Source organism: Osmerus eperlanus, chromosome 19, assembly GCF_963692335.1.
Source record: "Osmerus eperlanus chromosome 19, fOsmEpe2.1, whole genome shotgun sequence".
Lineage (NCBI taxonomy): Eukaryota > Metazoa > Chordata > Actinopteri > Osmeriformes > Osmeridae > Osmerus > Osmerus eperlanus.
Window position 1 is genome coordinate 3,608,693 of NC_085036.1, and position 14,091 is coordinate 3,622,783.

The window sequence follows — 14,091 nt, forward strand, 5'->3', positions numbered from 1 at the left end:
TCGTTCACGTTCTTCTTTATCCATTAGCAAGTAACAACTTCTGTGAACCCCATATAGCAAGATGCATGCCTGTGATAGCTAAAAACTAGCAAACACATTGCTGCAGCACCCTCAGCACCCCCCTTCCCGCGCCACTGGTGCCGACCAGCTAAATAGTTATTTACAGGGTTCATACACATTTTGACCAATGGATTTCCATGCCTTTTCAATGACTTTAAACCAAATTTCCATGACCAAACTTTTTGTGAAATCTTGGTGTATACGTTAAAGTTATCAAATGTAGTATTTAAACAAACAATGAGAATTCCAAAGCATACAGTATACCTTAAATGACACAAATGAATGAGAGACAATAGTTGATTAAAAGAATAAACATTTATAAATGTACTCTGGTTGACAGGCATTCATAACACTGACACATTAACCCTTGTGTTATCTTCGGGTCATTCTGACCCATCAGTCATTGTGACCCACCGTCGTATTGCGACAAATTTACCTCATACAAAAACAAAGTGAAGCATTTTCTTTTAACTGTCGGGCTGTCTCAGACCCCCCACATTGGAATGGTTAAAAGAAAATTATTTTTATTTGTTTTTGTATTGGGTAAAATTGGGTAAACACAACAATGGTTCGTTATGAACCTTTGGGTCATGTGACCCGAAGGCAGCACGAGGGTTAATAAGAGCTTTAGTATGTAGTAGCATCCAGCTAGTGCACACATTGCTTTCGCTTTTTTAGTGCAAACTTTAACAAAATGTTGAGTTGGCAACTAACTCCAGGGCTCCAGACTGTGACCAAATGGTCGCATTTTGCTACCAGTTTTAGAGACAGTGCGAGGATTTTGTACAAGCACTCGCGCATGTGCGACCTACAAATTTGGAATTTATTGGGTGTGCACAACGTCAGCACACGTTAGCAACGACGCATAGATACGACGTTCTAGTAAGACAGCGATATCAGCGAGTCCTCAGAATTAGCATCGTAGTCTTAATCTGCCAGACAAGTGGGTTCCCCCTTCGTTCTTTTGGTGAGCAGTTTCACAAGCCCTTCTTACCCGGCGTCATGGAGCCGAGCAGCTAAATATTTATTTAGCACTAGCGTTGCTACTGTATCCCTGCCTGTGTTTGCACTGTTGCGCTGTTATACTCAGCAAGTATTGTGTCAAGGTGTCGGAGGACTGATCGAAAAGCGCATCATACATTTAAGTCATTTACCTAAGACTTGCAGTACGTAATGTCACATTCAATAATGTATTTAAACTCAAATTTATGTGGTGCGTCGCTGTATATCAGTTGTAAAAATGTCTGTAAAAAAACGGACCCATCTGCAACCGACGAAATCACACCCCACAATTTCCCCAGAAATTGTACTAGGGGCGATTCTAGGATCAGACCTTTAGGGGTGCTCAGACCCCAATGAGAATGTGACATGAATACAGTGCCTTGCAAAAGTGCTAAACCCCTTTGCTAATATAAATCCCTAATTTCACTGGATAAAAATTCATACATTTATGTATTATTATGCAAAATATTGAATGAATGAAAAAACGAAGGATGTCCCTTTCTTCATGAACTACCAGCATCAAATGACAATAAACAATATATATATATTTTTTTATTATTATTTTTATGGGTGCTGAGATTAAATTTAGGGGTGCTTGGCGACCCCTAAAAAGGGTCTAAAATTGCCACTGAATTGTACCCTCTCTAGTGACATTAATAATTGCATTGCAGGTTAATACAAGGTGTGCCCCAAAATGTTCTGCTTGTGCTCCTAAAATTTTCAGTCAGGGGCTACTGTGCTCCTAGTAAAAAAAGTTAGTCTGGGGCCCTGAACTTTTTGACCATTAATCAACAAAAACAATTTCACATTTAACCCTTGTGTTATCTTCGGGTCATGCTGACCCATCAGTCATTGTGACCCACCATCGTATTGTGACAACTTTACCGCATACAAAAACAAAGTGAAGCATTTTCTTTTAACCGTTGGGCTGTCTCAGACCCCCCACATTGCGAAGGTTAAAATAAAATAATTTTTATTTGTTTTTGTATTGGGTAAAAACAACAATGGTTTGTTATGAACCTTTGGGTCATTCGACCCGAAGGCAGCACAAGGGTTTAACAGGTTTATAAAACAACATTTGCATAACAAGTGCTTTCTTTTTGTGTTTGACTGACACACACACTTCTGTCCCCTTGAGAGGCTAGTGAAAGAGAATAGCTGGTGGCAACCTGACCAAGTTGTAATGAGAGAAAAAAAAGTGCTTTCTTACTGTCCTCGAGACCTTAACTGAACAGTCACTTGCCATCTTAGCGTTTCATTTCTGTAAGCTTCGCATCTATCTGCTTTTCAATCTCCAGCAGAGATACCTTCTCTTTTGCAGTTCGGCGGAAGCTGTTGGATTTGGTGATGAAGGTCAGTTGGCTTGTAGCTTCTGCTTTCTCAGCATATTAATCTGCTGATTTCTGAAGTGCGCTAATATCAGTCTCCATTCTTGCCCTCTTCTTTTTCAAGTCATCCAGCTCATCTGTGAGGGCCTTTCTCTTCAGGTCAATTCCTTGCCTCTCCTTCTTTCTCTTCTCTTCATCCAGGTACCCATGGTACTTCTGCCTGGCTCTTGCAGCTGACAGCAAAAGTTCTTTGGTGATTTCTACCTTGTTTACACCCCCAACAGACCTGACATGGTTGACAATGAGCCTCTGAGGGGGGACATCTCCTTCTGATTCTCTACGATCATTTCCTTGTTGATTGAGAATCCACGCTCAACACTGGCCTGTCCATGAGACAGGACAAACAGTACCTTCACCACATCCCACACTCTGGAAAATGATGGTTTCGTCCCCATTGTCTCGTACAGGAGGGTGTCCACCCGGTCTGTCTTGAGGTCAAACTCCCTGAAGTTGGCCTGAAGAGCAGGGGTCTCATTTATAAAGCTTGCGTACGCACAAAACGGGGCTGAAAATGTGCGTACGCCACTTTCCACGCAAAGGTTGTGATTTATAAATAACAAACTTGACGGGAGAATGTGCGGTCCTCCATGCAAACTCTGACCCTCCCGTAGGCCTACGCACCTTTTGGAAACAGTTGGAATTAGCGACGCAGATGACCGTAGGCCTACTGTAGTCAGACTGCAGAAAGTAAATGTGGGAAGAACGATTACTTGTAATATTTATATATTTTGTTTTCCTCACACACGTTTTTTTCACTCGATTTCATCATTATCATGAAGATTTAATCCAGCAGTATTATTTTAGCTTGTACTGAGTGATAATTGTTCCATAAACACCTTGTACAATCAACTCAAATTTTAAATCAAAATTCAGCGTTGTCTCACCATCATATTGTCCACTACTGGAGTGCAGGAGGGGGAAATGCCCGACTGCATGGAATGCAGATAACATCACATATCCTACCTTTAAATAACTGCAGAATACAGTGTATAACTAAATATATTTATTTAATACTGTGCATATATCATCATATGTCAAAAACTGGAAATACAGTCGTTAAGCTCCCGCGCAATCGCTACACTCCACGTCATCGTTATCAGTCCAGACTTTAATAGATTACTGTTCATAACAAAACGCTTTTGTTTTCAAATTGTATCTCGACTCGCGGTATCACTGGCACAGTTGACGCCACTCGCAGTTTTTTTAAATTGGTGATCTACCGGCCACCAAATTTTCGGAGTTTTTGTGCTCCACCAATAGGCTAACAGTGTCTGAGAAGTTGTCATGCGCTATGATTCACCGTAAAGAACAATCGCATGCCAGGGTCATGATGAGATACTAGATTAGCATTCATGAGGTGCTTTGCATTGACTATTTATGGTTAAAAATGGGCGTGTTCAGGGCGGGGTACAATGCTGATTATGTACGCACACTTGTGGTTAATCTGTTATTTATAAAGGGAACATTGCGTACAGGTGTGCGTACGCACGGTTTTATAAATCTGGATTTTTGTGTGCGTACGCCATTTTAGGCTTTTGGGCGTACGTACACTTTTAGTAAGAATCCTACGCATAGTTTTATAAATGAGACCCCAGCTGAGTCACAAAACTCACTGAACTCTCGGAGGATCACATCATCATCATGATGTGATCCTCATCACACACTGACTCGTCTATATGTTTGGCCTCAACAAGTGTGTGCAACATTCTTCTCATTTGGGGCACGCACAGATCGTTGGACACGGCCATGTGTCTTGGGTCAAGGCACTGCATGCTTCTCACCAGTTGGTTATGCACTGGACCCTTTTTCAGCAGCTTCACAGTCAGAGTGATCAAGAGTTTCTTACAGTCCATCTTGATCTCCAGCACCTGCCTCTCTGAAATCTTCTTAGAAGACTTGAGTTGGTTTAGGGTGGTTTCTGCTGCAAATCCAATGTCAATCTTGGAAGAGTCTTTGTGCAGACTGCTGTCCTGAAAAGCAACATGGAGGAGCTTCAGTGTGGAGATGGCCTCCCTCAGGGTGTTTTCCTTCAGAAATCGTCCCATGAGCCCTTCAAATATTGACATGAAAATAATGATTAATTTCAAATATTTAACATTTTAATTTTCATCACTCTTAATTGGCAAATTCACAAAATAAGTGTTAATAGTGTGAGTATGATACACTGTCTGATCAGACACGCCAAACAAGTTAATAGTACCCAATTCAAAAATTAGATGCAGATTAACTCAAATTAACCCTCAGTTCACTAGAAGAGGGACGGTCCCTCCCAACCCACCTTTTACATTTTAATAGGTACAGTACAGAGAAAGTTTTAAAGTTGTTCAAATGCTCTACAAAGAAATATTATTTATCATAAGTTTTTATCATCAAGTTATGTGGCGGTGTTGTATTAACCTATTACATTTATCCAACATATTACTCCAAGACTAATTGAAATTGTCAAAATGTTACAAGACATTTAAAAGCCAAAATAGAATGTTGTTCTATTGCAATGCTTAAAACAAATATGAACATGTATATGTTTATGCTTACCTTTCATCAGTTTGAACATGTCCTCACTGAGGAAGGGAAGCATGGGTTTGTCTGTTTGGTAGGCGGTGAGGAATGGAGTGACTTCTCTTGCAACGCTATTGAAGATTGCCACTTTCACTGTGGAGAGAGGATCTGCACAGCAGTCCTTCAGAGCCTCAAATGACCTTTGGATTGGGTAGTTCACCTTTTCCTACCATCTCAACGTAGGCTTTTACGTGCGGCCAGAGCACCATTCCTCGTTCTGACACGTTGACATTTTCGATCCATCGGTGATTACAAAATCGAAGCATGTTGGTGCTGCAACCAGTTGCCGTCACAAAATCTTTGTGACGAGCAGGGCAGTTGTGGAACAGCCAGTAAATGCTGGAGTGTGTGTTCAACTTCCCAACCTGTAGATTTTCATCCATCTCTGAATGCGTTGTGGAGTATATGCAACCCACATGAACCAATGTTGACAAGCGACTTTCCCACATCCTTTTGCACACTCTTTTGGAGTATTTCGAACACTTTCCAGGTCACATTCGGGCCGTCCATAGAGATTTGGATAAGGTTGTTGACTCCAATCTCGGACAGCAGGTTGGTCATTTTCCCAACGACATCATGGGCAGATGAATGGCCCATGAACTCAGAGCCGATGTATTTGGTCTTCACATCGGCGCCATCCCATAGCCTCACATGCAAATCCATCTGTTTGGACTGTAAATGGTGGTTCAGGCTTTCGTCAAATAGCATTACATAGGCCCTTTGAGTCATCACGTTGGACAACGTGAGACTCTTAAAGTGGGGAGCGAGTCCGAACGAGCAGAGATACGCGCATTTTCTTTCGCCACAAGCAAATTGTTTTGCAATCTGGCTATCGGGGAACATTCTTTGAAAGGGCAGGCTGGCATCTTCGGATGATTTAAAAGAATAATGAGAATTTGCCACCTTCAGTGCCCACTTTACCTCCGCAGTTAGGACTTCATTTTTTGTCACAGCATCGGTTATCGACCCCTGCTTGGTAGCCGAAGAGAGAGACGTGCTGCTAGGCGTAGCAGTTGACCGGTGATAGGTGCTGCTGTAGCTTTGCTAGCAGCAGCGCTCTGATGTTTGATACCTTTGGAATGGCTAGTTAATGCCGCTCTCCCATGTTTGAAATGTCGAATGATTTTCCACCACACAAGCGTCATTTTGCTCGTCCCGGGTCCCGGGTCAAGATACATGTTGTAACCCACATGTACCTTTCCATTCGTAGCCAAGCATCGTTAAATGTACACTTTCCTGGCATTTTTAAAGATCCCACGGGCTTCCCTGAGTTACTGTTGCTATGGCCATCGAACTTTTCAGTTAGTATGAGAGCGTATGCCTGCTTATATTTTGAAAGTATTTCTTTTAAAAGCATGTCAATTATTTAAAACTCAGCATAAATGAACAACATGAAAATATGATTATAACAACTTTCCATGACTTCTCCAAAACCTTTGGGATTTTATTTTTTTCAAGCAGGCCTGGAAATAACCATTTTAAAATCACATTACTTTTCCAGGTTTTCCATGACCGTACGAACCCTGTATTTAGCACTAGCGTTGGTACCTGCATATACCTACAGCTGGCAGCTCCGTTTTTCTCCTAGATTCAGACCTAGCCCCGGTAAATTGTAGAGCTTGCTAACTACTACACTACTACACCCCACAATTTTCCCAGAAATATTTTCAGGCTTCAAACAGTGCTGCTCAAGCAGAAAGACAGGGTCAGGGAGAGAAAGAGATTGATTCGTTGGGCATTGAAGAAAGAGGAGGACAGCATCCAATATGCTGCTGTGAGAGAGCCACCTGAAGCAAGGTGAGGTGGACAAACAGATGTAGAAACAGGCAGGTAAGAAACCAGGTCTCAGGATAAGGGAACTCATTTCTATTCTTTCGTTTCTGGCAGATAGGACTTAAATGGGGTGTGAATTTTGTATAGGGTGTTAAATGTGTGTATTTTGGTTTGGGCGTGTGATTAATTTTTTATTAATATTATTTAAGATAATAAAGTTGTGTGTAACGAATTATTAAAGAATACATTATTTTGACCCCCCCCCCCGGTCTGACATGGAACAACAAATTGGAACAGTACTTGGGATGAGACTGATGACGTTTCACAATTTACAAGAACACAATTACAGACAAAAATGCAGACTGCGAAAGGCCTTTGGTCAGCGGGAACGAATCTGTTTTCCCAGAAGTCATTGCATTTCATTCTCCATCCTTGTGATCTTGTAAGACCATTCTCATAAAGAATGTTCTTCTCAAGAACACAAGCATGTTCTTAGTGTTCTTCGGATTGATAAACGGCCATGAGAGTAGGGCTGAACGATTAATTGGGAGTCAGATGGCTGAGTGGTGAGGGAGTCGGGCTAGTAATCTGAAGGTTGCCAGTTCGATTCCCAGCCGTGCCAAATGACGTTGTGTCCTTGGGCACGGCACTTAACCCTACTTGCTTCGGTGGGAATGTCCCTGTACTTACTGTAAGTCGCTCTGGATAAGAGCGTCTGCTAAATGACTAAATGTAAATTGCGTTTGCGATTAATATCGCGATGGGACAGAACGCGATTTTGTAATCGCAAAGGCTGCGATTTTACTTTGGTCACGTGACACGCGAGAGTAACGCAGTTTGCAGACGAAGGATCAACTTTGCAAGCTACACTGTACCTTGACCCGATCATGGCCTCAGGCTCGACAGAACCTGAGACTACAGCCAATTTTGCCTTTAAAAAAAAGATGCTGCGCAGTGTCAAGTATTGTGTAAAACCTGCCTGGCTAACGTTGCTACCTCACGGGGCAACACCACCAACCTAATTCGGCCCTAAAAAAAACACCACAAGCCATGTACGATGCATAGCTAAAATTCTGAACACCAGTGTGTCAAATAAGCCAAATAACACCCGACAGGATCACTGATCGAAATGTTTCAAAGCCTAACTCAATGTAGCCTACTACAAAATTACTCAAGCAGTAAGCGTTGATCACGAAATATATGATACCCCTCGGTGATACACATACAGTAGGATCACTATGGCTGACGGTGCCATACTGTTTCTGTTAGGCTACTGAGTGGATCAGAAATGTTCAGACAGTGTCTCTTTTTCTTTTAAGATTAAACCTTTAGATGCGTGTGAGTTCTAAATATTTCCGACTGTCTCCACAGCGCAAGTTATTTTCCGAAACGGTAGCTATAGCTAGCTAGCTTTAGTTAAGAAAGTGCAACTAAAGCTTACGTTTCTAGTTTAGATTTGATTTACCAAAATATTTTCGATGAGGTAGAGTTACAGGCGGTATGTTCTCCTTAGTTTTACTGAACTTTGTGTGTTATGTTGCTGACTGGAGATAAGTAGGCTAGTATATATCTATATTAATAATACATCATAATAATCGCATATTAAATGCAATTGCAAATTAATCCCGATTATCTTATTTTCCGAAATCGTTCAGCCCTACACGAGAGTGCCAAATTTCTGCGGGAAACCCTGAAGTTATAGTAGGATTTTAGTATTCCTCACCTCCCTCTGAGTCTGTCAGGATCAGTGAGTGGGCACGTCCGCAGGCCACCTGAACCACCCTGGTCTTCTGAGGCTTGTCAAGAGGCAGCGCCACTGGGGAGGGCTCCAGCACATAGTCATAGCTTTTATCTGGAAAGACAGGAGGGTACAGAGGAGTCCATAGCTCACTTAAACACGTTATGTTGACAATTAAGCAACAGCTCACGATAGGCCGTGGTTTCTTGGTTGACAAGCTGTGTCGCTGACATAAGAAAAATAAATGAGGATATGAGTATAGGGAAGTGATCTAAGTCTTACAATTCAATTCAACTTTATTTCGCCAGGAATTTGATTTGGTATTCTCCATGCAGGCTATAGCATCACAAATAGAACAGCAAGACAAAACAGAAAAACAATACAAGGACAGATAGTACCAGTATGAGCAAAATAATAAATAAGATACCTCCATTCTTATTTATTATTTTGCTCATGCTCATCGCTTACGGCGATCATGTTGGGTGCGTTGGAAGCCCAGCTGAGAGTCTTTGTTGAGGCCCATTCCCCACACTTTGGCAAGGTCCTTGGTGTTGGAGGATAGTACCGTGAACCCATACCCACAGGCTGCAGAGGTTATCTATGGAAAGACACAAGTTTTTCATTATAATAGTCTATGGCGATTTTTACTAATAAATAACATTATTTTCTTGTTTTAAGGGTTTCTAGCTCGTCATGTTAAAACTATCATAAGGTACAATTTGTCTGTTTGGAAATTTGACAACCGAGCTTCTCCTCTGCCTAAATCTAAGCTAGATGTATTTCACACCTAGCACCAAATCGCTGCGCAGCAACACTCTATTCTGCCTTAAAATCTCAAGACAAGAAGTTGTTTTATGTCAATGAAACAGCTTACCTGATGCTCTGTCTCAAGACGATAAGGTGTGAGCTGATATTTTCGAGGCTTTTTCCTGCCAGTGTCAGGAACCACAAAGCTGGGGATACCAAGAGCACCGGTGTAGCTGAAACCCCACACATAGACTTTGTGGTTTGCCTTCTGGTGCTTTCCAAAGTACTGAAACATCGGGCCCTCATTCTTTTCCTCGCGTGTTGTGGGGGCACTGCTGGTTGCTGCATATCCACGACTCCTAATTCGACACCATTGTCGTGACCAATGGCGAACGCAGACCAGTGACATTTTCTCAGAATATTAAATTGTTATCAGCTATATCACCAGCCAGCACTAAATCTAAATACTAAAAAGAGTGGAGAACTTAACTTGGCCATTAGTTAGGCAAGGTTCCAAAGAATTATGGTGTAACGTCTCAGTAATCGCAAACATTTTTGCTTTGAAAACATTAGGAAAAGACAGCTAGGTTAAAGATAATAGAAAGCTATTTAAAGATGATATTATGTTCGTTAATCTGAGTTAGTTAAGAGTTATGTTAATGTCTTAACTATTCTAGGTTATAGTCTCCGTACTAATTTGAGAAACAGAAACGGATCAATTGTTTGCGAATCAGAGGCATGTTTGCGATGGAGGCAGCCATGACAGTCAACTGTGCACTTTCCCCTTCGACCCAGTAAAAAACTACAACAAACGCCATAAGGAGCTACCACCTATTGGCCCGGAGTGTACTCACACTGTCAAGTAGTGATGTGTCGTTCATGAACGATTCGTAATTTTTTTTACAAGGACTCGGGAGTAACGAGTCCTCTCAAAGAGTGATTCGTTCATTTTCTCGTGGCCGCGCATCGGGACTGTTGCACTGTTGTTCGGGGAAACAGAAATGATTCCTTCATTTCCCGACTGGGTCTTCGGGTCCGAGTCAATAGTTCGACTTCATGCAGCGCCGGCGTCGCCTGCAGCCGCTTGCAGCCCGGCAGACATGAAGCAGCCATAGACTTATATCAGAGAATGTCTAATATATAAACAGGCTTCTGCTCTGCTTATATTGAATAGACAGGTTTTGTCTTCCAAGATGGCGTCCCCATTCGTTGGCGCAGTGAGGCAAGCGAGAGCGCGAAACGGACCACGCCATCTTTCCAGTTCCGGCTCGTCCGGTCTTGCGCAGAAGAGTGGCTCACCTTTTTTTTCCTTTTTTTTTTCAGTAATAATTTTAATTTAAATCCAGTACTGAAATACAAGCAATGAGAAACGTTACAAACAAATTAGCTAAATAGTAGCATCACAAGTACGGTATATGACAATAACAACAATAAAACCTCAAGGGACAAACAAATATTTATCAATTTAAGTGTTTTTTTGTTGGTAGAGTATTGGATTGTTTTAAAGTATTGATCAATTTATTTTTGCAAGACAAGAAAACAGTTTTTTTTACACTAAATTTACATTTATGGATATGAAATTTGGCAAGTAATAAAACAAAATTAATTACATAAAATGTATCTTTGTTACTTCCATCAAAGGAAAGAAACCAAACAATACATCTTTCCACAGAAGTACAAAGTCTGTGTAAATATTTTCAATAATACATTTTGAGAGATTTAGCCAAAGTTTTTTAGTATGAGTACAATGCCAGAACAGATGAACCACTGTCTCGTGGCTCGCCTTTTTCCTAGCTCTGAGACTCGTGCACGCTTGCAACTAGCTGTACATGTCATACTTTGTGACAACCAGTCGCGAGCGTGTGAGCTAAGGCATTGCAGTGGCAGAATGGGGAATCTGATCAAGAAGCAGATAGTGAAGTTTACGAAAATCAATGTTATTAGTAGTATTACTTAGGAGCCACCTGACTTAGGGAGTCAGATGGCTGAGCGGTGAGGGAAGCGGGGTGGTAATCAGAAGGATTCCAGTTCGATTCCCCGGCCGTGCCAAATGACGTTGTGTCCTTGGGCAAGGCACTTCACCCTACTTGCCTCGGGGGGAATGTCCCTGTACTTACTGTAAGTCGCTCTGGATAAGAGTGTCTGCTAAATGTAAATTACTTTCACTTGGTTTTTAGAAATATAGGCCTATTCTAGATGGACATACATTCCACATACTACTCAGACTCACCAAATATACTATGTTCTTTTTGCTTTGTGTTTTTATTATGACTGCTTAAGCATTGTGTCGGATTAAAGACACTGTAAACTTGAATATCTGGCTCCGTCGTTGTTCTAGCTCGGCAAAGCAAGCTAAATTAAATAAGCCTATAAATATGTTACTATTATAATGATGTTGAGTGTTGCTTTACTATTAGGTGCGTTCAACATGGACTGACTTCATGCAGCGCCGCAGCCGGCTGCAGGCGGCTGACTTGAAACAGTGAATTCTGGTTAGACTTTTTGTCTGACTTGAGACAGCGCCGAGGCTAGGTCACTGTGACGTAGCCATCAAAGTACCGTGAGATCGATTCGAGAACTGCCGGCTGTGTAGCCGAGCGCATTTTGTCAAGTGCAACTGCACGGGTTCTAATGACGACACAGCTATTTCAGGATTGGCCAGACTCACACAACTTTGACGCGTGTTTTGTAATTATTCTGAGGCTTTCAGTTTTGCCAATGTTCAAATCCGGATCAAACAGTTGAATTGAATTAAAAATTTGTTGAAGAAAGGGTTTTAGTCTAGTTAGTTTCCGTTAGTTTCACTAACGGAAAGACTAAGTTTAATTATAAATAAAGTAAATTAAGCAAACAGCGCTTGATCGGCGTCAACATAGCAAACCACGAGAAGCTGGAATGTCCGACGTCACAGAGCCGTTTTTAACTCCTTCCCGACTGCAAGCAGCTACTCTCTTGCCGGTCGTTTCATGCAGCCGCAGTCCATGTCGAACGCACATATTACTAGCTTACAGTTATTGTTAATGCCATCATTGTGGTTTTAACTGGCATAATGTGACATAACCATAACAATATTGTGGTTATCAGACATGATTTATTCATCTTCGTCTTTGCTCCAGAAGACGTCAACAATCTATAATGACGCCTTAACATTCCACAATATCACTTATTATATTAGGCTATAATTACGTTTGTCATGCCGTGAACATAACGTTCATTTAAAATGGTTAAATCTGCTTTAAAATACCGTAAATAAACTACAAACAACCGTCATGTATGTGTGCAACTTTTTGTAAAACTGGCTACAAAAAATGCAGGCAACTGTAGATTATCAACCCCTTTCTCCTTGTGCTCATTCAGCTCAGGTAAATCAGCGATCGGCTAATAATGTTCCCTTTTGTGCTCATGCCCTGTTCATATCCGCGAGCACATTTGCAGGCAACTTTTCTTGGCATAAGCAAATAAATGGGGTCTAAACGCATTTCTGTTACGTCCTTCGCCCTGCTTGTATGTGTGTTCTGTGTTGTTGTGTGCTTGTCTTCCCTTCTGTTTCCCTTCGTTCTCGTTGCTGCAACCAGGTGCCCGTCAGTGATTGGCTACCGCCTCCATTCCCCGTTACCGGTGCACCTACGCCCATCCATCTCCGTCCGTGATTGGCTGTCATCACCACTCCCCCGCCGCCAACGCACTACACTCCTCCAATCAACTGTCTGTCCGTCCACATTTAAACCCTGTCTTGTCCTCTATTCAGTAGTGTGTAGCCCTGTGTGTGTTTGTCATCGGTGTTGTATGTGTCTGTGCCGATTTGTGTTATACGTTGTTATCCTCCTGTTTGTTTGTCTAGTTATCGCCGATACTCGGTATTGTGCTTTTCGTTGTTTTATTATTAGTTCAGTTGCACAGGGGCTTTGGAACAGGTAAGCTTCCCATGGGCATACACCCCATCACGTAGCTAACCCCTGTTAAAAACCCTAGGTAAGGAGCGTGTGCCACCCATGTATGTTTTTAGTTTAGGGACGTCTTTTGGTTAGGTAGATAGGGTTCTTTTGTTACTTACCTTTCTTTGGCACCGCTCATAGTTCCACTGTACCCTGTTGGCTGTGTTTTTCCCCTTTTTGTGTAGACAATAAACTTTTTGTTCGCTTGTACCTCAGTGTGTCTTAGTGTCATAGGCTCATTGAGCAGTGTTACGGCCTTTCCCCCTAGACAAGGTCCGTAACAGTTTCAAACTTAGCAAAAATCAGGAAATATTATTCTATGAAAAAGTTAGTAGTATGAGCCAGGTTCGAGAATCGAACACATTGTTTTGGGGGAGATAGTTTTGGATATGTTGACTGGAGTTAATAGAATAAAAACGACCGGATGAGCCGGGTGCCTAACCGGAAATGCAATACCACCTACATCCACCGGGGCCGTTGCCTCAAGCCGAGGGACAAGGAGTGGGGGTCTGGAAGCAGCCAATGGCATTCTCAGCTTCAAGGCAGCCGGCTGCAGCACTGCAGTGCTGCATGAAGTCGAACCCCCCCAAAAGAGGTAAAAACAACAGGTCGGGGGGTCGATATATATATCGTGCTTACCTGTAATCATAAATATTACTTTACGCCCTGGAGAAGTTGACCCCCCCGAATGTCATTGTATAATTCGCACTCTGAATGGTAGAACAATATATCATACTGTTGCATTTGAATAAAAAAACTTACAGATATAGCCTAAATATGACAATGAAAGTATTTTTGACGTTAGTAATTATGTTATAAATATATGTAATACATAAATTATGTATAAAAGTAATTTAAAAATCTGACCACAATAAAGGAAAATGAGTAG

At 41.8% G+C, this 14,091-nt stretch overlaps 1 protein-coding gene across 2 annotated transcripts in view; it reads right to left on the reverse strand.

The window, feature by feature from the left end:
• The window catches only part of rcc1l (RCC1 like), a 31,178-nt gene extending 21,101 nt beyond the window's left edge, over nucleotides 1-10,077 (reverse strand). For both annotated transcript variants that reach the window (XM_062485084.1, XM_062485083.1), the window contains exons 1-3: nucleotides 9,395-10,077; nucleotides 8,989-9,118; nucleotides 8,506-8,634 (exon numbers count right to left, since the gene is read on the reverse strand). In XM_062485084.1, the coding sequence (XP_062341068.1) occupies nucleotides 8,506-8,634; nucleotides 8,989-9,118; nucleotides 9,395-9,676 (541 nt within the window). In that variant the 5' untranslated portion in view covers nucleotides 9,677-10,077. The remainder of the gene's footprint in view (nucleotides 1-8,505; nucleotides 8,635-8,988; nucleotides 9,119-9,394) is intronic.
• Nucleotides 10,078-14,091: the final 4,014 nt, after the last annotated feature.